The sequence below is a fragment of the Sprattus sprattus genome (assembly GCF_963457725.1).
Source record: "Sprattus sprattus genome assembly, chromosome: 2".
Classification (NCBI taxonomy): domain Eukaryota; kingdom Metazoa; phylum Chordata; class Actinopteri; order Clupeiformes; family Clupeidae; genus Sprattus; species Sprattus sprattus.
The window spans coordinates 38595535-38618333 of NC_137921.1; the positions used below are offsets into that span (position 1 = coordinate 38595535).

Sequence of the window (22799 nt, forward strand, 5' to 3'; positions counted from 1 at the left end):
AAGAGTTCAGAATTATTTTTGGAAAGAATATCAGATTACCATCAAATACACTCTGCAAGCTGAAGAAACACTACAGTCTTGAAGTTTGAGTCTATATACACACCTCTGTATACAGTCACTGGTCTAATACTATTCTCTGAGTGTGACATAAAGGGCATGTGCTAACATGACAGGTTCCCTTTCCATCTCTGTCCAGTGCTGAACCTGACTCTGATCGATCTGCCGGGCATCACCAAAGTGCCAGTGGGAGACCAGCCTCCAGACATTGAGTACCAGATCCGTGACATGATCATGCAGTTCATCTGCAGGGACAACTGCCTCGTCCTCGCTGTGACTCCTGCCAACATGGACCTGGCCAACTCAGACGCTCTCAAGCTGTCCAAAGATGTGGACCCTCAGGGTAAGAGGAGAGAGAGGCCCTTTCAGTATCACCTGAGGGTGATCAGTCACTGAACTTAACTCCAGTGAAAATAACAATCACGATCATGAGGATTCGTTTTGATTGAAGTTTATCATGGTTATAACACTCCCAAATATGTATGTTTAAATAGGGACTTGCTATTTATTGGTCTGTTTTAAGAATTGGATCAGTTGGCTGATGGACGTGGGTAAAAGAAAGATGATTGCTCTTAAACTTTCTTCTTTGTTATAAGAGGTATCCTATCCTCATGACTGATGATTACACTGCAGTATAAGTGTATGACAGGTGGGCTAGGTGAAGGAAGCTCTTCTTGTTTCCTCTGTATTGTTACAGGCCAGCGAACCATTGGTGTGATCACCAAACTGGACCTAATGGACGAGGGCACGGATGCCAGGGACATCCTGGAGAACAGGTTACTACCCCTACGGAGAGGTACAGTGGAGATGAGCCGGCAGTTTGTTTGTTTGTCTGTTTGTCTGTCTGTTTGTGTGTGTGTGTGTGTGTGTGTGTGTGTGTGTGTGTGTGTGTGTGTGTGTGTGTGTGTGTGTGTGTGTGTGTGTTTGTTTGTGAGTGTGTGCATTTTAACTGTGTGTGTGTGTGTGTGTGTGTGTGGTTGAATTTTAACTCTGCTTTGCTTCATTATAGAAATTAACAGCATATATTGTTTTTATTGTTTTAGTTTTTACTCATTAGACGGTAATTGAATTACAAATTATTCCTATGTGAGTTCAAATTTCTATGTAAGACATTCTGTATCTAATTATAATCAACAATTAAGATGTTATTGACCTGTTAACAGCATGCAATTCAATGTGTCCAGATTAAACATAAACACCCACCTAAAATGGAAGAAAAACTTTTTTTTTTTACATGGGAAGGGCAGGAGATCTGTAATTATCACAGTTCTACTTCTGATTATATACCATTTTTCCAAGTATCATATTGCATACCAGTGTATAAAAGTTGGCCCTGGTTTTCCCTGTCCAGAGTCTGTTGATCTGTAAGTGGGATCATTGTCAAGTGAATAATGCTGTTGGGAATCCAGACTGTCCTCCCCTCGCTGTGCGGTAACACAGGGCTTGAGTTACAAGCACTTTTACTGCTGCTGCTGTGGAGTGGAGTGGAGTGGTAGCTGTATATGCCCCAGACATAGGGCCCGTCTTAGGTCTGCATCAGCGCCAGGGCTAAAGCAGCACCAGGTGCAGGGGCGTTCATGCTCCCTCAGGCCCCTCTAATCCATTCGCCACGGAGGCCAGCTTTCAGCTCATGAGAGAGGCTGTGGTGGCAGGCAGCAGGAAGCCAGCGCTGCCCCTCTTTTTATGCGGATAAGGGCGCCTCGCCCGCTGCTAATGGCCAGCATTATCTTATGAGAGGCTCTTACCACAGTTGTGTTTCTCACACACAAGCTCATCTTTCTCTTTATCCATCTCCTCCTTGCCCTCTCTCTCTCTCTCTCTTTCTCTCTCCCTCTCTGTAGTGGCCTTTTTAGGTGTCCTTGAATCAGATGAGGGTTCAATAAAAGGGTTTTAAACATCAAACATCTCTTTTTCCCTATTTTCTCTTTGTCTTTCTCTTGTTTTATGTCTCTGTCTCTATCACTTTATTCTGTCCTTCTCTATCCTTCTCTATCCCCCTTTCTAGGCTACATAGGGATAGTGAACCGCAGCCAGAAGGACGTTGATGGGAAGAAGGATATCAAGGTGGCCCTGGCTGCTGAAAGAATGTTCTTTCTGTCTCACCCTGCGTATAAACACATAGCCCACTGCATGGGCACTCCCTACTTGCAGCAAGTGCTCAACCAGGTAAGGTGGTAGGCAGAGACAGGTAGGAAAAGAATTTAGAAGACTGAATGTGACGTAACAATGTTCTCTGTCCTCTTCTCTCTTAGCAACTGACAAATCACATCCGGGAAACACTTCCGGCATTCCGCAGTAAGCTGCAGAGCCAGCTGCTGGTACTAGACAAGGAGGCAGAGGAATATCGTCAGTACCAGCCAGATGACCCCACACGCAAAACCAAATTACTGCTACAGTGAGAGTCTGTCTCAAAGACTGTGTGTATGTGTGTGTGTAACATAGAGTTAGTGTTAGTGTTTTAGACAGTCACCCTCATCTGTATGCTTTGCTGCAGACTAGTTCAGCACTTTGGGCTGGACTTTGAGAAGAAGATTGAAGGCTCCGGTGATCAGGTGGACACGGTGGAGTTATCAGGAGGAGCCAAAATCAACCGCATCTTTCATGAGCGATTTCCTTTTGACCTGGTCAAGGTTAGCCCAAAAGAGTCATATTTCTTTCACTGACTGACTGCACTAGACTGCTCTTTTTTAGGGGCCCCTTAGTGGCCCTAATTCTAATGTTGCCCTGTGTGTTCCAAGATGGAGCTGGATGAGAGGGAGCTGCGGAGAGAGATCAGCTACGCCATTAAGAACATCCATGGCATCAGGTCAGTTTCCTCACGTCACTGCTGTGTCCAGTCCAGCGACTGGCAAAGTTTAAACCGAGTGCTGCTGACTGCCTTTTGGGCCCCCATTTTATGGTATTTATTTCTCCCTTCCCTCTTTATTTCTCCCCATGCCTGGCTTTCTTCCTTCATTGCTTAATACTCTGCCTTGGCTCTCTCTCTCGCGCTCTCTTGGTCTGTGTCGTCCACCCCTCTCCCTTCCTCTCCTGGTCTAGGACAGGCCTGTTCACTCCAGACTTGGCGTTTGAGGCCATGGTGAAGAAGCAGATAATCAAGCTCAGAGGGCCTTGCCTTAAGTGTGTGGATATGGTGACCGAGGAGCTCATTAGGACAGTGCACCAGTGCACTAGAAAGGTACATGCAATAGACACAGACAGACAGACAGACAGACAGACAGACAGACAGACACACACACACACACACACACACGCACAGAAACACAGACAGACAAACACAAACAGACGTTCAGATAGTGTGGTAGAGCTGTTCTTCTCTGTTGGCCTAGTGGAGGTCAGCCGTGAAACCACAATCCCACTGTCACAAGGAGTCAACACTGTAAATGCCTGGCCAAGTTCTATTCAATTCTTTTTATTGGATATGCCTGGCCGAGTTAGATGCATTTTCTGTAAAAGTTTTTATGTGCAATGAGCAGACAGACAAACAGCCTTTTTGCGGCAGAACTATTCTGAAAACTGTTCTTATCGGTCAGCGTAGTTGAGGTCAGATGTTAAACCACACAGTTCCACTGTCACAAGAAGTCAACATTGTGGAGTGTATTTTCTGTGAGAGCTTGTTCTCTGTCTGATGGTTGGTGTATTTTCTGCAGTTGGCAAGCTATCCTAAACTGCAGGAGGAGACAGAGAGGATTGTGTCCACTCACATTCGGGACCAAGAGAGTCGATCCAAGGACCAGGTTAAACATTATGATCTTACATTGTGGTCACAAGCACTCATGCACACATACAATATATCCAGTAAGTATCAAATCATTCTAAATAAATATAGTTTTTATCCACGGGCATGTCTCAACATGCTGATTTTGCACAAGCTGTAATAGATGAAACACAACAATAGCGTTACTGGTCAATACAGCATCTTTTCTTCAGAGGTAGGACCGACTCAGCATCAGAAGCATTACTTATAGCTTGGAAGTGTGTTTGTGCTGCCTGTACAAAGTGATGCTGGTGGCATGTATGCAGAGTGTGTATTCATTTTGTAAAAACGCTCGGAAGAAAACCAGTGAAACATTTTGAAAGATCAAACAACACAAGAGAGGAAATTTAAGGAGGAAAAGAAGCTCCTTATGCACTTTTGCAAAAGCCATACTTAAAATCAAATCTTTTTGGTTTATTTTAACATGACATCAGTATTTGCTTAGTGATGCAGTTTTATATTTGTGTCAAGAACAGCCTCACCCCATTCCCAAACTGATTCTAAATATTTGATTCTCTGTCAAATGTTGAGTATCACGATGAATTGTGTGTGTATGTGTTTCCAATAGGTTTTGCTGCTTATTGAGATCCAACTCTCCTACATAAACACAAACCACGAAGACTTCATCGGGTTCACTAAGTGAGTCATATCCGGTTCTGTGTGTGTTTTTGAATTCTTTTCTTTGTTTTCAAATGGCGTTTTCCATGTTTGGATATTTGCACGCAGCTTTGTTTTATTTGTAGTAAGTCAGATGCTTCCAATGCTGAATAAATGTCTCAGATTCTTTAGATGTGGCTGCTCCCTCTCTCTCTCTCGCTCTCTCTCTCTCTCTTTCGCTCTTTATCTCTCTCTTTCTGTCTCTCTCTCTCTTTGTCTGTCTCTCCCTTTCTCTTTGCCTTCTACTTTGTCAGTGCTCAACAGAGAACCAGAGAGCCATGTAAAAAGATTGCTGCAGGAAATCAGGTGGGTACCATAAACTGTCTGCATTGCAGGTGCTGATAGAAAATAAAATTACAAAATGTATAAGGGGAAACTCTTCAGCTATATTTCTACAGTTGGAATGCAAACTGCTTTGTGTCTTATGTCTGCATTAGCTTACACTGTATATTCACGCAAGAGTTTGTAACAGCTTATGTGTGTATGTGTGTGTCAGTGTTATCTTTGTTTGCTGACATTAACAAGCCTCTCTATTTGTTAATTTCCCCCACGCTGCATCTCTCTATTCCTCTGCGATTCCCATACCTCCCCTTCTCTTGCTGTTCTGTTGCTGACCCCTCTGCTTTGACCCCCTATCATATATACTGTACATATAAAGCAGCTCAGAAATCCCTTCCTCTCTGCCCCTCACTCTGCCTGTGACACGCTCCCATCTGCACAGCTCTCTCTCTCTCTCAGCCTGGCCTGTGGGGAGAGGGTCGTGGTAAGTCACCTGGCTGAAGCTGATCGTTTATGTGGGCACATGTATTTGTCGCTGTCTCTTGGTGCACATATGAAAAGGGGGCAAAGATGATTATGTTCTAACTACATCTGTATGTCATTTAAACAATAATGTGTATTGGAGTTTTGCTCAAACCATACATTCTACTTTTAAGTTCAGTAGTTCAAATGAGTCTTATTTGTGACTGGTCATAATGATTCAATCTATATGAAGAGAATACCTACTGCTGGACATCGAACTGCTTGTGTTACATCCTGATTTCAGAAAATGATTTCTTTCACAGGACATGAACATGTGTGATATCGCATGTGCGATATCGCAGATGTTTTATGTCGATGCAGTTGTATGAAATGACACATGCGTGGATTGCCCATTGTGTTGTGTCACTCAGAGTGTATTCTCCCCTCTGTTGCTGTTACAGGGTGCTGTTTACTTACTTCACGGTCAAATTGTACGGGTCCAGTTTTTGTAAGCCTTATTGCTGTCTCCATCCTTTTCTTCTCTGTGCGAGTGTGGGAGTGTATTTTTGTGAGAGAGAAAGAGAAATGCTAACAAGACCAATCACCTTTTCACCATCAGCATGAGAAACGGCGCACACAAAATTACTCTTAAGGACACTACTGGCATCTGACTCTCTCCCTTGTCCAATATTCTCGTTAACTTCAAATTAATTCTGAGGAGGTCCATCATTAGAATTCAGATGTCTGTCAACAGTATCTGTGGCTGTAGTGTGGATGTGCAGATAAAGTTACAACAAACAAATACATCCTAAACCATAGTTGTTTAAGTAGTATTACAGTTTGGCTAGAGGTACGCAATCATGGCCAACCAAAATGTAGACTTCCTGTTACACAGACATAATATTGCATAATTTGAGAAAAACAAAACTTCATTCTGTTGCTTTCTTAATCTGAGCCTACATTACATTTTAATAGCCAGATTGCTTAAATGCCAGATGAAATGAAGTCCTAAAGTAATATTTGCAGAGGTTTCACCTTAGACTTTGTGCTGGGCTTTCACAGAATTAGAGTTGAACTGTGTGAGGTCTGACTCCTCAACATGGCCACGTGTGTCCTGGGATCTTGTGAATCTTTGTGGTTTTATTTCTTCTTGGGTCTGGAGCTGAGCTCAGTCTCCAGCCCACTAAATCACACTTCTACTCACCTTAACCAGCCTCCGCCTGTCATCCTGTTATTGTGCTTAAATCGACCTGTGCCTTTGACACTGCGTATTATCATATGGAAAAGTAGCTTGGTTATAGTATGTTATGTATAATGTGAGAAGACTGATAGTGATCTGAAGCCATCCTGTGAGCTATATGTAGTGGGATAGTTCAGGACCAGATGTGTTACCAGACTTCATATTGGACAGCTGCAGAACCTGCGCTCACACGCAGAATAACTTTGCATTATCTGGCCAGTGGTCAAGAGGAGGAGGTGTTTGGCTTCATAAGGCAAATACCATGAGTGCTTGAGTTTGTGTGTGTGTGTATGTGAGTGCTTGTGTGCATTTGTTTATGTGTGTGTTTTTACACAGCCACATTTATTTTTTGGGTGGAAGGGAGATATGGACTGAAAATAGGGTATTAACATCGTGTCTAGTGAGAAAGACAGTTTTTGTTTTGTTCAGGTACTATGTTAGAGTCTAATCCATGCCTCATTACTTTACTGCAGCTATGGTTTCACCTGCAGGTTATAAATCTGAGCTGCGGTTAAGTCCACATGTGTCTGCTGTATTCAAGTGAAGCAGGATGTTTGCGTCATCTCTCCTCATGCCAGCCTCAGCTCTCTGTTTCCCGTCGTTCTCCCTCCGCCGGTCCGCGGTCGCTCGCCTCTGTTCTCTCGCCGCTTCTCTGCCTTTATCTGTTTTTATTTTGGTCTCTGCTTCCTGTAGTTCCTTCCCCTCTTCTTTTCCTTTTTCCTCTCTAGCCCAGAGCACACTGACAGCTCTGCTCTGCTGCCTGTGTGATCGCTGAGATTACACCACATCGCTCATTTCCTTCTTTTCGCCCTCTGCCACTGTCATACTGTTCATGGGGAATCTGCAGATGGGCTATTTTATCAGTAGACATGTAATTCATTCACCATTCTTTAACATTTATCCTTTCTGAATCGGTGGCCAAAATGAAATGGTTATGCTGGACCCATTTCTTCTGGCTGCGAAATATTTCTGGTTATTTTGCACTTCTAAAATGACTTTGTTTCTTTCATTGCTTCTCATCATCACCTATTCTCACTTCGTCAAGCAGTGCCCATTCTATTCTCTTCTGTGGAATTCAACCCAATAGTTATCTGCCCTGAACTCTGCCCTTTTACCTCTGCCCCTTTTTTGCAGGTCATTCGCAAAGGCTGGCTGACCATCAGCAATATCAGCATCATTAAGGGTGGTGCCAAGGTGTACTGGTTCATACTGACCACCGAGAGCCTGTCCTGGTTTAAGGATGACGAGGTGAGGAGTTGTGGATGAATTGATGTTGTGATCTGTTGTGTTGTGTGTCACTGGCATTGAGGTTTAGCCACTCTGTTCCCCCACCGCTACCTCCAAATGTTATTTACATAATTCCATGTCCATGAAGTTTAATTTTTTTTAAAAGATCATTCTCATCTAGAGAAACCTAAACATCATAAACATATTTTTTTGAAGTTCGTAATGTTACATCTTTGTGTATTTTGTGGACTACATTTAAAGCAGGATATTTAAAAGACCACGACCAAACAACTGTAAACACAGATTTATGCCACTGGATAAGTTACATTGAATTACTTTTTATTTGCACCGCGCTCTCTTTTGATTGTCCGTCGTGTCCGTCTTGTGACGTTGTCCATGCCAGGCGGGCTGCCATCTGTCTGCCTGTCTGTGCCTGCTGTACAGGTGCAGGAAGTTCTGCACAGCAAGTGTAGACAGGCAGACACACGACAACGCTCTGGGCCTATGGCAGCAGCGTTGTGGCACATGCCCGCGGGGAGTGGCAGAGATGCTTACCACCCCAAGGGCTGAACGACCAGAGGATGCGGCCTGTTACCGCGCGTTGCTTAATCTGCTCTGGCAAGAACACAGACAAGTGACTGCACACCAGAGGGGAACAGAAATAGAATCACAGAATGGTTGTGCCCCTGCATTTAGGAATCAAAGATGGGTTAAGAGTCAAGTAAAATGAGGGTAAATCAAACTGACATTCACTGACTATAAACTAAAAAAAGAACGTACAGATAGTAGGGTTGAATTAGAAGTAGGGTGCACTCGCATGCAATGGATACACACACAGACACACGCACGCACGCACACACACACACACACACTAACACACACACACACACAGTACAGAATTCATACCAACACCCATGCTCACAGTACTTCTCACCCCGGGCCGGTTTCCTGTGGGACCCTCTTTGCATTTCTGGGATATTTATTTTCTTTTTAAGTTCATCAGAATATGTTTAGTCTACCTGTTTTTAATGCACTCCTTTATGGCGAGTGTAAATAATGACCGGGCGGCAGGAAGAGAGTGTGGTCTGGGGGGGGAGAGCGGTGCACACAGCCAGGTCCCCGTGGGCCTATGCAGAGGCTGGACTGCAGGCTGCTGGCCTCGTAAAAAAGGTGCAACAGTAAACCCGCCTGCCTCTCCCTGCCGCTCTGTTCTCCAGCACCTGTGCTCCCCCCTCCCTGCGCAATCCAAGCCAGCACTCCACCTCTGCACATGTGCATGTCGCCATTCATCTCTCTCTCTCTCTCTCTGTCTCTCTCTCTCTCTCTCTAACTCACATTCAGGTTCCTCTCTCTCCTTTACTTTCCCCCCTCTTACCCCTGTCTTTCTCCTCAGTCCCCCTCCTCCACTCCTTTTCCCTCTCCTGTTCCCCCGCTCTTGCTCCTTTGGGAGTTGAGGCATTTGGACCAGCTCACTCTGACACAGCTGGAACTCACCCAATCCAAACCAACACACACAGACCTGATAAACACACACACACTCGCGCTCAGAGCACTTACAGACGGATATAGAGACACATGCATACGCAGACACACTCATACACAAGGACAAACATTCCAGAACACACTCAGACAACCATGGTAAAATTACCACACGTTCAGACGGACCTAATGACACACCACCATATCCAAAGCCCACACTGAGAGAGTGCTGTGCATGTGGCCGGAGCATTATGAATACTCTGTAAACCCTTTTCAAATACTCTTGATAATGCACACCACACAAATCTGAACCTTAAGACTGTTCCAGTTCCCTCATTTGCACTGAATCAGTACCAGTTGAGAATGCGAATAAGTGCCCTCCCTGGCTGTCCACAAAGCAGCCCTCACCAGCCTTCTTCTTGCATTAGCAAGCAAGCTGTTACATATGGCTGAAACGTGTTGAGCAGCTAACGCTTCAGAACACATGCCTCATGTACCACTATCAATCAACAGAATCCAAACCATCCCGCAGCAAGGAGATAGAAGAGTGCCGTGAGCTGACTGAGACATTCTATACAGATGCTCTGATCACAATGCCAGATCTAACCTTCACCCTCAGGAGGCGGATGGATAGTTTTGCGAGAGCTTCCTGGAAATGCACTTACTTTCCTTGATAGAAATGGCTGGTATGAATTCATAATACAAACAGGAGAGTAACCTTTTTCAGATTTTTTTTTCTCCTAACACACCGCAACCTCAACAAAAATATAAATCTGTGTGTGAGTACGTATAGTTTTGTTATGAGGAGAGAGCGAGTTGAATCTTGGCAGGACTACAGCTGTCTGTATATCCTCTGAAAAAAAAGTAAGGCCACACTGATCTGAGGTAAAGTCAGCCGCTTAACTCTGAAACTGTTTTTAAAGCCTGTGTTGTGTTGTATTTCCTCTCCTCACTGGACTGGTCTGCTTCCATTTCCCAAATCTTTCTACTCTTAACTACTTTTACTTTTCTTCTCACTTTCATTTAACTTGTTCACTCCGTCTCCCGTTCCCTCCCTTTCTCTTTTCTGTCTCACTTTCTGTGGTTGGCAGTCTCACTGGGACTGTACACATTCCTGGCTGGAAAATCGTAAGGCTTTGTCCAAACACCAGCTTCCAAGATCCTGCAGGGAGAAATCCCACATGGCTGATTCCTCACTCATACTCCCCACCCCCCCCCCTCCACCCCTCTCTCCTTACCCCCTCCTTAATTCAGATCACCTAGCCAGACCAGGCTCTGCCCTCTCCCACCTCACTCTCTTTCTCTCCCTCACTCCCTCCCCCCCTCTCTCCTTCACTCCCTCTCCATCTTTCTTTCCCTCTCTTTTTTCACCTTCTCCTGAACTCTTTTCATCTCTTGTCACATAACTTTTCTAGCACCTTAAGCAGTTTGTCGTCATATATTTTAATCATAAATCCTGTTTTCTCTCTTTCTCTCTCTCTCTGTCATCATGTTGTACCCTTCTATAGGGAAGTCTTTGCATTTTAATTCAAAACGTAAGCATGAGCCTGTGGTGTGGGTTGCTGGGCTTAATCGACGTCCAACACTAAACAGACGTGCATTCCTCAAGCCCCCATCTCTTTGCTGCGCCTGTGTGCGGCGTGAGGGAAAGCAGACTGCAAGAGTGTACTCACTTTCCCTCTCCTTTCACATAATTACCCTACAACACAGTGGTGGGTGTGTGAGGACACATTTGTGTGTGTGTCTTTGTGTGTGGGTGCTACTCGTTCTTTAACTTTAACTCGTACTTTAGTAATACCTAGAGTTTGGCCTGTGCTTTATCTACGTATTTTATACTTAATTTTGTCCTGGGCAGTTGCATTTGAGGCATTAAGTGACTAAGACTGGCTGTAACAAACCTAACACTAACAGAGGTGCAGCTAGCGTGGTCTCTGTGTGTGGCATTGCCACACACACAGCACTGCACGAAGTTCCACAACCTCTCGGACACAAACAGATGTGAAAAATATGCAAACGAAAAATACACATTTCACACAGCCATCGGACACTCTGTGTTTGGTCATTCAGATAGCTGTAGCATGCAGACACAAATGGAAACACAGCCATATTTTAGGAATGTGTATGATAGCACCGCGCTGTAAAAAAAGTATTGTCAAAATACACAAACAAAAAGATGTTCTTATTTTTTCTGTGGTGATTAGGCATCACTCGCATTGTAATCAAGCGCAGAGAAGTGCTTGAAGGAAGAATACCAATTCTGAAATGAGCCATTTACACCGAGACAAAACAGACATTTAAAACTGCTGAAGCCTGACCGATGTTTAGATGGCCTTTGTACACAGTGTCGGCCGCATCGATGGCCTTTTTCGTCTGTGTTTGAATTACACAACACTAGGCCCTGTCTGCTAGCTGGAGCCATTCAGAGTAGAAAAAACACGGAACAGAAAAATGACGAATTTGTGAATTTGAGATAAAGTTGTTACAAGACAGATTTAGACATTCAAGAAGAGAAGGAACAAGAAAACAAACCAATGCAGCAAAACCTCGCTTTGACCAACAGTAGGCTTCTGTTGAGCGTGTGTGTGCTTTAGTATGTGGATATGCGTGAGTGAAGTACTTCCATGCACAGTCTAACCAATGTGCAGACTACTGTACACCAGTATCATCCTGAACAGGTAGTCTGAACACTGGGATGACGGAGCAGGAACTGATCCCTCTTTCTCACTCTTTCGGTCTTTCTCATCCTCTATTTTCTCTCTCTCCTTCACTTTATCTTGATGCCGGCCCAAGCTCTTGCAGAGGTAGTTTGGAAGATAGCGAAGATGAATGGCTGTCGCTTTCTCCTTTTCGTCTACGAGAGGGGAGATAGAGGGAAACGAATCCGGAACAGCAGAGGTCCGTTATCCGCCGGTTCCATTTCTGTCTCTCGGTCCTGTCCCCTTCCCAAATTCGTTCTTTGTTTTTTCCGTCATCCCGCCCGCACTATGGCAATGTGCAGTATCCAGTCTTGACGTGGCACATTTGCTCCGACAACTGGGGAATCTGGCAGTGCATTTAGGGAAGGCATATCAAAAAAAGTGGAGAGGGAGAGAGTGAGTGAGTGTGAAAGAGAGACAGAGAGGGAAAGAGGGAGAGTGAGAGGGAGGGACTGAGTGTCCATATATGGGTTGATGGGAGCCTAGAGGATTCAACTTTGGAGTGGTCTGCAGTTTCTCTCCCCTTCCCTTTCTCCTTCTCTCTCTTTCTGTCTCTCTCTTTCTTTCTTTCTCTCTCTCTTTCTTTCCCTGTGTCTGTCTCCACTGGTCACCCATATCTTACCTCCTTCAGGAGATCCACTTCCCTGTCTGCTCCTGCTCTCCCGTCCTCAATTCTCCAAATCTCTCATCAGCGACAGTCCCATGATCCATGCTCTTTCTTTATCCCGCCTCATACTCTCCCTTTTCTGTCCTGCTCTCTCCACCCCTCTCTCTTCTCTCTCTCTCCCTCTCTCTCTCTCTCTCTCTTTCTCTCACTCTCTCTCTCTTTGCTCGCTCTGTCTTTCTTAAGCACTACCAGATGTTGCAGTCTTAACGCCAGGCAGTCATTTCTGGCCCTTTTTTTCTGCCTCTGAAAACTCAGGCAGGAAGTGGGCCCCTCTGGAATGAGAAAAAAAGAGTTTCAGAGAAACAGTGAAGGGGAGGAGGGCCGAGTGAGATAGATAGATAGAGAGAGCGAGAGAGAGAGAGAGGCTGCGTTCGGATGCTCAGACCTTGGAACACATTCGCTCTGATTGATCTGTTACTCTACTTAAACGAAGCCATGGATGTGAGCTCGGCTGCGGAGGGGAATCACAGACAGTTCATCCCTCTCTGAGTCAACAGCCCCGCCAGGCCCTCCCCCTGCAGCATTTTATTAATTCACACATGATGTTGTTCATTTGGCCATAATGGATTCCCCCTGTCTCCGCTCTGTGTTCACCGTCTTGTGCTTCATTCCGTTACCCCCGGTGTAATAGAACCCGTTTCCTGTGACCCAAACCCCCTTTTGGATGAAGGGGTAGGGGGCAGAGAGGTGGAGGGTGGAGGGGATGGTGGGCGGTGGATTTGCTTGCTTTTTTTCTGGAGAAATGTTGTGTTTTAGAGCCTCAGTCTGAGTAATGACTTCCACATGTGGGCCTTTCCTCCCTCTCTCTCTCTCGCTCTCTCTCCCTCCCCCCTTTTTCCCCCTCAAGTTCTCCTCTTTCCACCCCCAAATTCTTCTGCGTCCCCACTTGCTCTGCAGATCCCTTTCTCTCTCTCACGTCTCCAGTAAATTCTACCCCAACCACTGTAGCCATCCTTGACATGTGTGGTACCCTGTGGTAGACCAGGTTTTGGTTGAACCAAACCTACATGATGTTCTGAAGTGGGGTTCTCATGATTAAATAAAGACCTCTCTCTTTGACCACTTTGTTCTTCCATTGTGACTGTGTTCAAATGAACAATAGAGTAATTTTTCTGTTATTATTTTATTGTCATTGCAGGGTCAAAGCAGCTTGTGCAACCTTTGTCACATTTGATTTGGTCCCAGTGTGAGGGGGGTTATAATTCAACCATTATCATTATATGGTGAAAGGCTCCAAAGCTTTGTTTTTCTTGCATGTTTACCTTGTAGCAGACAGAAACTATGCAGCTGTGCCCCAGTGCCAGTGATTTGTTTGAAACTGCAGAGTCAAGCCATGCCCTGAGTCTTTTCAAATTAAGGGACTCTTAGCCACTCTCTGCAAGCACTCGCACACATTTGACAAGGAATGCCGATCTTTCAAAACTATGCACTGTTGTATGTTTACCAAAATCAAATACAAATTGTGGTTTATCCATTTCAAAATAAACAGTATATTCAATCCAAAACCAGTCCAACTAATACAAAATTGGGTTTTGATCCAGAGATTTTTACACTTCAGTTAACTCAATGAATGATCACCATTGTTGTGTTTATTGTTGTGGGTTTTGCATTTTGTATTGTGCAGCTGTGGAAAACCTGTTTTATAGAATGTCATTAAACTATGTAGTGCAGCACGGCAATCTGTTTTCTCTCTGCCGTGAATGACCCTTGACCCTCTTGTAACCCCCCATCCCAGGAGAAAGAGAATAAGTACATGCTGCCTCTGGACAGCCTGAAGGTGCGAGACGTAGAGAAGACCTTCATGTCCTCCAAACACATGTTTGCCCTCTTCAGCACGGAACAGAGGTGAGAGACACAAGCACGATCGACAGAGACACTCACTGCTGTCCCTTCCCATAACAACTCCTGTCACTTTACCGACCTGGAGGGAAAACTTTATGATAAATGTACGTGATAATACTCATGAAACTACTTGTACTACACAAACGACAGCAGACCGTTCACCAGACCATAAAGCGATAATGTACGGTCTTTAAATGCAAAACCACAAACACATTCACATATTCATCATGTAACCAATGGGAACAAAAGATAATTGGGACTTCAGATGTTACAAACACAATTAACTCAGGTGACGAAAAATCTCCCGCCTCAAGGATGTGAGTGTGAGCACATACTTGCAGTGTGACATTGCGTGAGTGTGTGTTTTCTCACAACACTGGTGAGAACAGGATGTTTGTGTGTGTGCATGTGTCTGTTAGCTTGTATGTGCACAGGGCATTGCCGGGTGTGTGGCTGACAGATTGTACTTGAACATGTGCAGTTTGTTTATAATAGTGTGCTGTACGGCTCTCTGGGATGGAGCTCACCACAACATACCGACGGCTCACTAATTAAGCTGCTAATCAAATCCAGAGCTGCCCACACTTTTAGGAAAGAATGTCCATGCTCTCCTTGGAGAGAGTGAGTGCGAGAGAGAGAGAGAGAGAGGGAGTGCGTGAGGGAGGATGGTCGAGAGAGAGAGTGAGAGAGAGTGCGTGAGGAAGGGTGGTCCAGAGAGAAACAAAACTGAGTTGGAATGTGTTGAAGGGTGGCTTACTGCGCCCCCTTCTTTCCCTTTATTCATCTCTGCTTCGCCTTTAGCGTTGTATCATTGCTTTTTTTGTTTTGTGTATTTGTATGCATATATTGGTGCGTCTGGTCTGCATGCACGTGTGCGTCCCTCCGTGAGTGTGCGCTCCTCTCTGCCGCGACCGCCAGTCCCAGCTCCGCTGCCTTTGCTATCCCTGTCTGACAGAAATGAAAACTTCAGGAAACTCCCCAAATTCAAAGCAGCCAGGGATCTGAGCGAAAATTCCATCAAGTCAAAAAAAAAATGAAAGAAAACATCATAAAAAATTCTGGCTCTCTGCAGAAAAAGCAAAGGAAACACAGAGAGGGAAAGACGGGGGGAAGGGATGGGGTCTAAAGGACTAGTCACAATCCAGCCATTATAAAATTGTGTGAGTGTGTGCGTATGTGTGTGTGGACATATGCATTTGTGTGCATGAATGTGTGCAAGTCAATGCAATTGTGAACTTGTGTAGGTGAGTCTGTCTGTGTGTGCGGGTATAACCAAATGTGTGTTTGTGTAGGTGAGTCTGTGTGTGTGTGTGTGCGGGAATATGCATTTGTGAGTGTGTGAGTGTGAGTGTGAGTGTGTGAGTGTGTGTGTGTGTGTGTGTGTGTGTGTGTGTGTGTGTGTGTGTGTGTGTGTGTGTGTGTGTGTGTGTTGTGTGTTTGTGTGTTTGTGCGCACGCGTGCGTGTGAGCCACAACCTTCCACTCGCCACGAGCAGTGAGCTCCTTTCCAGCCCCCGGAGGCTGACCCCTGAGTCACTGCTGTGCGGTTAGCTCCATAACTAGCTGTGTCTCCAGCATGCAGCCTGGCTCCTCATCCGTACTGATGCAGCTGGGCGGCCGTCCTGCCCACCCCAACCACAGCCCTGCACTCAATCACTCTCTCTCTCTCAAACGTACACATATACATACAGCCCCCCTTTCCCTTACAACCACTACTACCACCACATAGACACCGCCACAGCTACGACTGGAGCCTAGTCATCACCACCACTCACATGGGCCAGCACACCATGCCATACAAGCAGCAATGCCCGTCATAAGTCCAAACCAGCCTCCAGGAGGATACATGCAGACAACCACAGGCCGTCAGGTGACCTGTTGTAATTATGTCTGGTGCTTGGTGCAGCTTTTCCTATAGATCCCCCAGTAAGCCACAGAGATAAAAGATGCCCCCTGGATGCTGTATAATACCAACCTAATGATGAGCTGACAGAAAGGGGCCGGCACCGGCCACAATACATGGCTCAGGCTGTCAGGCTCTGGCTGAGGTCTGCTCACTGGAGCTGATGCAGAGAGTTTAGTATGTTTAGGTGTGTGAGTGTGTTTTAAGTGGGTTGTCTTCTGTGTGTGTGTGTGTGTGTGTGTGTGTGTGTGTGTGTTTGTGTGTGTGTGTGTGTGTGTGTGTTTGTTTGTGTGTGACAAACAGTGTGGGTGGTTTATCATGGAGGTGAGCCACCGTGACAAAGCCCCTCAATCTAAAGTGGAGATGTGGAGTATCGCAGGGTATGCTGTGTCAGCACAGAGATAACAGCACTCTTATCAGAGCCAGACAAACCCAGACACATGTTCGGCAGCAGCCTCAGAGTGAGCCATGAACCCAGCACCCGCTCTGCCAGAAACACAACAAAAAAATAACGGCATAGTGAAAAAGCACTAAGAGAGAGGGAGGGAGGGAGGGAGAAGAGAAATAAAACAAAGGAGTGGGAGAGAGAGAGAGAAAAAGAAACAACAGAGCAATTAGACTGAATGTGTATCAGATGTAAAATGCCCGGCTCCAGATTCTTGCCTCTCTGAGCGGCTTCAGGGCGCTGTGTGAGCTCAGAGAGAGAAAGAGAGAGAAGGGAGTAGTGAAGAGAAACAGTAAAAGAGAGGGAGAGAAGGCTAGAGAGAGGGAAAGTGAAGGAGAAATGGAGGCTTCTAGGAAGAAAGAAAGAAAAAAGTGAGGGAGGGGGAGAAGGAGAGATGGAGAGAGGAACACTGACAGAAGTGAAGAGGGAGCAGGGGCATGATGGGTAGATGGACAGACAGGCTGAAGTAAGCGTGCATGTATGTGTGTGTATGTGCGGGCGTCTCACTTTTGATACTTTGTGTACATGTATACAACCCAGTTGCCCCGGAAACAGTGTTGGTTGGTGTTGGTGTTGTCATAGGAACGTGTATAAGGACTACAGGCATCTGGAGCTGGCCTGTGACACGCAGGAGGAGGTGGACAGCTGGAAGGCCTCTCTGCTGCGTGCTGGAGTCTACCCAGAAAAGGCTGGAGTGAGTATGCATCCCCATACACTGCGGCACTAAAAGCAACCCGCCGACCCCGAAATAAGTATGAACTAAACATTCCCGCTAATGACTCATAAGCCCACTCAGACTGTCCTATCCTGACTTATCCCTGACTGTGCCCTTGGCCTGAGGGAGTGGCTGGTTCTCATTGCTTCCTAGTCAGTCCCATGGCATTCTATACTGAAACTGAGTCTCTGCCCTCTGGTTCATCTGATATTTGCTTTTGTGGTTTATCTAGTTGTGTGTTTGTCCAAGTCCGGTTCTGAAGCTAGTGATAGTTCTGGTGTGGAGCGGATGGTCCTGCAGCGGTCCCAATGGTTGAGCTGCTCTGTGGCTGGTCTTGGATCAGTAGCAGCACTGCATTCCTGGGGTGTTGTGTCACACTGTGGAGGATTGGAGAGGGAGGGGCTCTCAGCTCTGTTTCTAATCAACCCCCTCCTCTCCCTAGCCCCGTCCTCCTCCTCCTCCTCCTCCTCCTCCTTCCTCCTCCTTGCTTCTCTCTGAGGCACAGTGATGTCACAGTTCCACAAGGGTTCCCCTTAATCTGTCGTGACAGAAGCCAGCCGCACCCTCACCCTCACCGATGCAGGCACTGACTTCAGCTCTTTATGTGTCCTAAGCGTGTTCCCATTATTTCATATTTATGGCCTCTAACTTTCTCTCTCTCTCTCTCTCTTGCCCACTTTTTCTTTTGCATACTTGCACATAAAGTCACAAAGCCCATCTTCCGCCTGTCCTTTGATCACCCCTCTGTTAGACTGCTTCACCACATCTCACCCCTGGTACTCTGTGTCATGGCTGTAGGAGGATGGGGAGAACTCCACCACGGATAACTTCTCCATGGACCCCCAGCTAGAGAGGCAGGTGGAGACCATTCGCAACCTTGTGGACTCCTACATGGGCATCATCAACAAGTGCATCCGGGACCTCATGCCAAAGACCATCATGCACCTCGTCATAAACAATGTTAGTTAAAGAGAAGAAAAACATTTATTCCGTCCTATCACTTTAGTAGCTTAGAGTTTTGGTTATAACATGGCAATGCATTTTTCACAATTGAGCATCAAATGCTGGACTGGTCATTTAATAAAATTGTTTTGAATTTTCAAAACCATGCATTCATCAATTATAGCAATAATATTCTACCATTGAATAAGAAGAGGTAATCCATAGAGGCTGTTGGAATGCATTTTGTTCTGTATCATCAATCATTCTCTTTCCACTCATAAAATATAAGACATCATGGTTAGGCTTTATGTCCTGACTACAGTATAGAATAGTATCAAAAAGTAGTACGTGTCATGAAGTCCTGCAGCAAAATAGAAAGTTGGAACATATGGACTGTGGTTTCTGTGACCTGTTTTAGCGTACCTCTATGGCATCATGTGTGCAATTTATGATGCTTTGGTATTGTCTCATTCATTTCCCCCTTTCTCTTCCCATACGCTCCTCATTTCTTCTTCTCTCTGCTCTTTTTTCTCCCCTCCCCTGTCCTTTCCCCTTCTACTCCCCTCTCTCCTCCCTTTTCCTCTCCCCTCCTCAGGTGAAGGAGTTCATCCACTCCGAGCTGTTGGCCCAGTTGTACTCTATCTATGACCAGTCTGCTCTTATGGACGAGTCCCTGGAGCAGGCCCGGCGGCGGGAGGAGGTGCTGCGGACACACGCCTCCCTCAAGGAGGCACTGGACATCATCACCGACATCTCCACTTCCACTGCCTCTGTCCCACTGCCTCCGCCCATCAACACCTCCTGGTCACAGACGAGCCTGGGCTCATTGCGCAGGTATCGTCTGGCTGGCTTGTTTTAGCCTTTGGAATCAGCTGTGTAGTCAGGGAGGACCAGAAATAAGGAGGCACTGAATGTTTTGGAGAGGAGAGAAAGAAAGGGGAAGATAAAGAGATTTTAGAGGAAGCGAGGAATGGATAATGGCACAATGGGGAACATGATGGATAGCTATAAGAGCTTTCCTAGATGGCCTGCAGTGTTTATGAAGCAGATGCATTTGTTGATGTCTTTCTCATTTTCTCTCTCTTTGTCTCTCTCCCACACACACACACACACACACACACACACACACACACACACGTTCTCTCTATTTCTCTTTCTCGCTATGTCTTTTCGTCTCTCCCTGTGTGTCTTTCAGGGCCCCTCCTCCCATTCAGCCAGGAAAGAGGTCTCCGTCTGGTCCCGGTGCCCCATCTCGAGGCCCCGCCCCTCCAGCTCCTGTCCCCGCTCCTCAGGTTTCCAATAGCAACAGCAGCGATGCTCTCACTCAGCCATCTAGCCGGCCCAGCCGAGCCGCCCCCAGCATTCCCAGGTGAGCCCTCCAGAGCACACACACACACGTACACACTCACACACATGCCTCATACAGCTGCATTACAAACACAAACAAGAGCTGTTTTTTCATTCCACATGGTTGCCTTCTGTTATATGACACAACACTGATCATATGTCATGCATTTCCTTGAAGTTCTCACAGTTTCAGACAACGCCGGATTCTCCTGCTTGCATTCATAACTTTAATTCTTTTAAGAGGGTGAGGTTTACCACCATAATAATTTTTGCTCCAAATATTGCCAACTGAAGCAGACAGGACAAGCCAGAGCATTTTTTTTATCCAGCACTCCAGTCTTGACTCACAATGAACACTAACACACAACCCCATAGGCTGAACAGGCTTATTTAAACAAATACAAGTGCTTTATGTGCAGTATCCATGTTAGTGTAATGGAAGTCTAAACATACTCATTACCATTCACATTACTAACTGCACATTTATACACACACGCACGCACGCGCACACACCCACACACACACACCCACACACGCACACACAGAAATGTTTGCCACCACAGTAAAAGCGAATGTTACTTGAGCTGGGTGGGGGTCTGCTAGAAAATGTGGTTTTCATATTCTCTTTCCCAGCATTCAGTGCAGAATCTTTTTCTTCTGCATTGCTTTTTTTCCTCATGGCAGAGTGTGTTTAGTGCTGTCAGCAGATCAATCTCCACTGTATTTTATCTAGCTAGCTTGGCAATGTCGTGTTTTTAATGTATTGCCAGTATTAAATAAATCCACGATCGTATATCTGTAGGAATGTGAGTCCCAGAAGAACAGCATCCATGTTCCCTCTGAACTTACTCTGCCTGCCAGCTTTATTCCAAACTGCAGAGAGCCTTTGTCTTTCTCAGTTTCTCAACCTCTACCTACTGTGATACATTTCTTTCACTAGTCTTTCACTCTTTTTGACTTGTGATACCCTATTTTCTCTCTCCCTCTTTTGGCCCTTCTCTCGTTTTCGTTCTGCCTCATTTCCTCTGTGCGCTGAAACAGTGCTGCACGAACCTCCACCCTTTTTTCCTGCTCTTGCTCCCCCACCCTGTCCCCCTCCTTCATCGAGTCCTTTCTATTGCGCTCTTTTTCTTTCAGCCACTTCTCTTATTCTTTTTGCTCTGTCCACTTAAACCTTCGCCGTGTTATTTCCATCACATCACCAGTTGCTGTCCTTATCTTTTTTTTCCCTCTCATTGATCTATTTCTCTCTTTTCCATTTATTCTTTGTCCTTCTCATTTCTGCCACTCTTAAGACATCTTTAACTGTCCTACCGTTTTTCTGTCCTACTTTAACTGTCACTTCCCATTTGTCCATGCTATCATCCAACTGGAAGGACCATCCACTTGTGATCTATCTTGTACTCGTTCCATCCTAAGTACCTTTCTCCTCCTGTGGTTCATCTCTCATCCTCTCCTGTGTCTGTTCTTCCCACATCTTTCTGTCTAACCCAAATCTTTACTCTTAGGGTGTCCCTCTTCTGTCTTGCTCTACTAATAAACCACTGGTATTCTGCGGGTGGGTTTCTTTTTGGGGTCGCTGTGCTTCTCTCTCTCTCCCTCTGCTTCTCTTTCTCTCTCTCTCTCTCTCTCTGTCTTTTCTTTTCTGTCTCTGCAAAACCGCAGCTCCACACTCATGGCGTCCCAGGAAAAATAAAAGCCACGTTCTCCTGTTTCCCATCACAGAAACACTTTTTCCTCTGCCAGCTCCATTAGAGAAACAGATTCCTGTGTCTCCGCAGGGATCTTTCCTGGAGCAGCACTGCTGAAGAAACGCTCACATATTCCCCCATTCTCCCCCCTACATACACACACTCACATGCACACACACACACACACACTCACAGGCACGCACACACACACATACATATGATTTTAGTCAAACTCTACTTTCATGCACGCCCCAGAAAGACAAAGCTACAGAGGCAACTGCCTTCATCAAACAAGCACTATGACTTAAGAACATAGATGAGTATCATGATCACATTTGGAAAAGTTATGCTATCCACATCCACATACGCTATCTATTTTGTTTGTAGATCTAACTAGAAGGGAACAATGTCATTGCCAGTGTTCCATGATATTGTATCAATTCCATGAGTTGGTGCTCTGGTTTGATGACTGGATCACATGCACATCATCATGATTCAAGAATGGTTGTGCTCAAACAACGTCTCTGAACATCACAGGGGCTGTCCTAAAGGGCCTGTGATCTCTATGTGACTGGTTTTTAGGAGACAACCACCAGCGGTTCCTTCACGGCATCCACATTGAAAAAGATGATAACCATCCCAGCAACCAACTACAAATGCAAATGCCATATGCATCAACTAGGAAAGCAACCTGGGTCGTCATTTCATGCTGGAGAATGAAGTTGCATTTATTTCCTCGTCTAGGCTCATCTGGATCTGGGGGGGGGGGAAACTGTTTATCTTAATGTATGTTGAGGTAGTTACCTCATAAGAAGAGAGACACCAGCTTGTGTATCTGATCAAACTGGCCTAATGGTGCTGTCCTGCTAATCATTTTTCATGTTGTACATGTCTTATGGACTGTGCTGATGCGTCTCTTTTGTACTAAGTATTTTGTTTGTGTGTGTGCGCTTGGCTGGTGTAAATGTTTGACAGTGTTTCTTGTGTAAATACTCAAGTAGTTAAAACTTCCAAAATAAAATATGAAATGGTTTATGTTTTTTTATATATATATATATATATATATATAAAACCAGTCCTGCATTATGCATACATTGACAACTGTTCCTGAACTCAAAAAGCAGGTTAACAAAACACTTCACAAACACTGTAACCCTTCAGTAAAAGACATTACATGTGATTGTAGGCCTATTTTGCCACAAGCAGAATTTATAAAATGTATATATTTTTTTGTATTAAGCATTAAAACACCAATAATGGGAGGCAAATGTAAGAGTGAGCTAGTGTGGTTTTCCATGTTGTAATGTGGTAGAACGAAAGATTTTTTTGAACGTTTTTTGGGGGGTTCAAATAACTGACATCAGCTAAACAGGATGCTTTCGACTTTGCCAACT

General features: G+C 45.3%; 1 protein-coding gene across 3 annotated transcripts in view; it reads left to right on the top strand.

Annotated features, from left to right (window-relative positions):
• The window catches only part of dnm3a (dynamin 3a), a 29166-nt gene extending 6659 nt beyond the window's left edge, over positions 1 to 22507 (top strand). For 2 of the 3 annotated variants that reach the window (XM_080833220.1, XM_080833219.1), the window contains exons 5-21: positions 197 to 400; positions 755 to 853; positions 2063 to 2223; positions 2310 to 2452; positions 2552 to 2687; positions 2796 to 2863; positions 3097 to 3235; positions 3708 to 3794; positions 4383 to 4453; positions 4726 to 4777; positions 7587 to 7700; positions 14257 to 14366; positions 17293 to 17404; positions 18224 to 18385; positions 18963 to 19201; positions 19563 to 19736; positions 21988 to 22507. In XM_080833220.1, coding sequence (XP_080689346.1) covers positions 197 to 400; positions 755 to 853; positions 2063 to 2223; positions 2310 to 2452; positions 2552 to 2687; positions 2796 to 2863; positions 3097 to 3235; positions 3708 to 3794; positions 4383 to 4453; positions 4726 to 4777; positions 7587 to 7700; positions 14257 to 14366; positions 17293 to 17404; positions 18224 to 18385; positions 18963 to 19201; positions 19563 to 19736; positions 21988 to 22027 — 2111 coding nt within the window. In that variant the 3' untranslated portion in view covers positions 22028 to 22507. Of the gene's footprint in view, positions 1 to 196; positions 401 to 754; positions 854 to 2062; positions 2224 to 2309; positions 2453 to 2551; positions 2688 to 2795; positions 2864 to 3096; positions 3236 to 3707; positions 3795 to 4382; positions 4454 to 4725; positions 4778 to 7586; positions 7701 to 14256; positions 14367 to 17292; positions 17405 to 18223; positions 18386 to 18962; positions 19202 to 19562; positions 19737 to 21942 lie in introns of all 3 variants that reach the window. The other variant, XM_080833221.1, reaches the window with a different exon arrangement.
• The last annotated feature ends 292 nt before the right edge of the window (positions 22508 to 22799 follow it).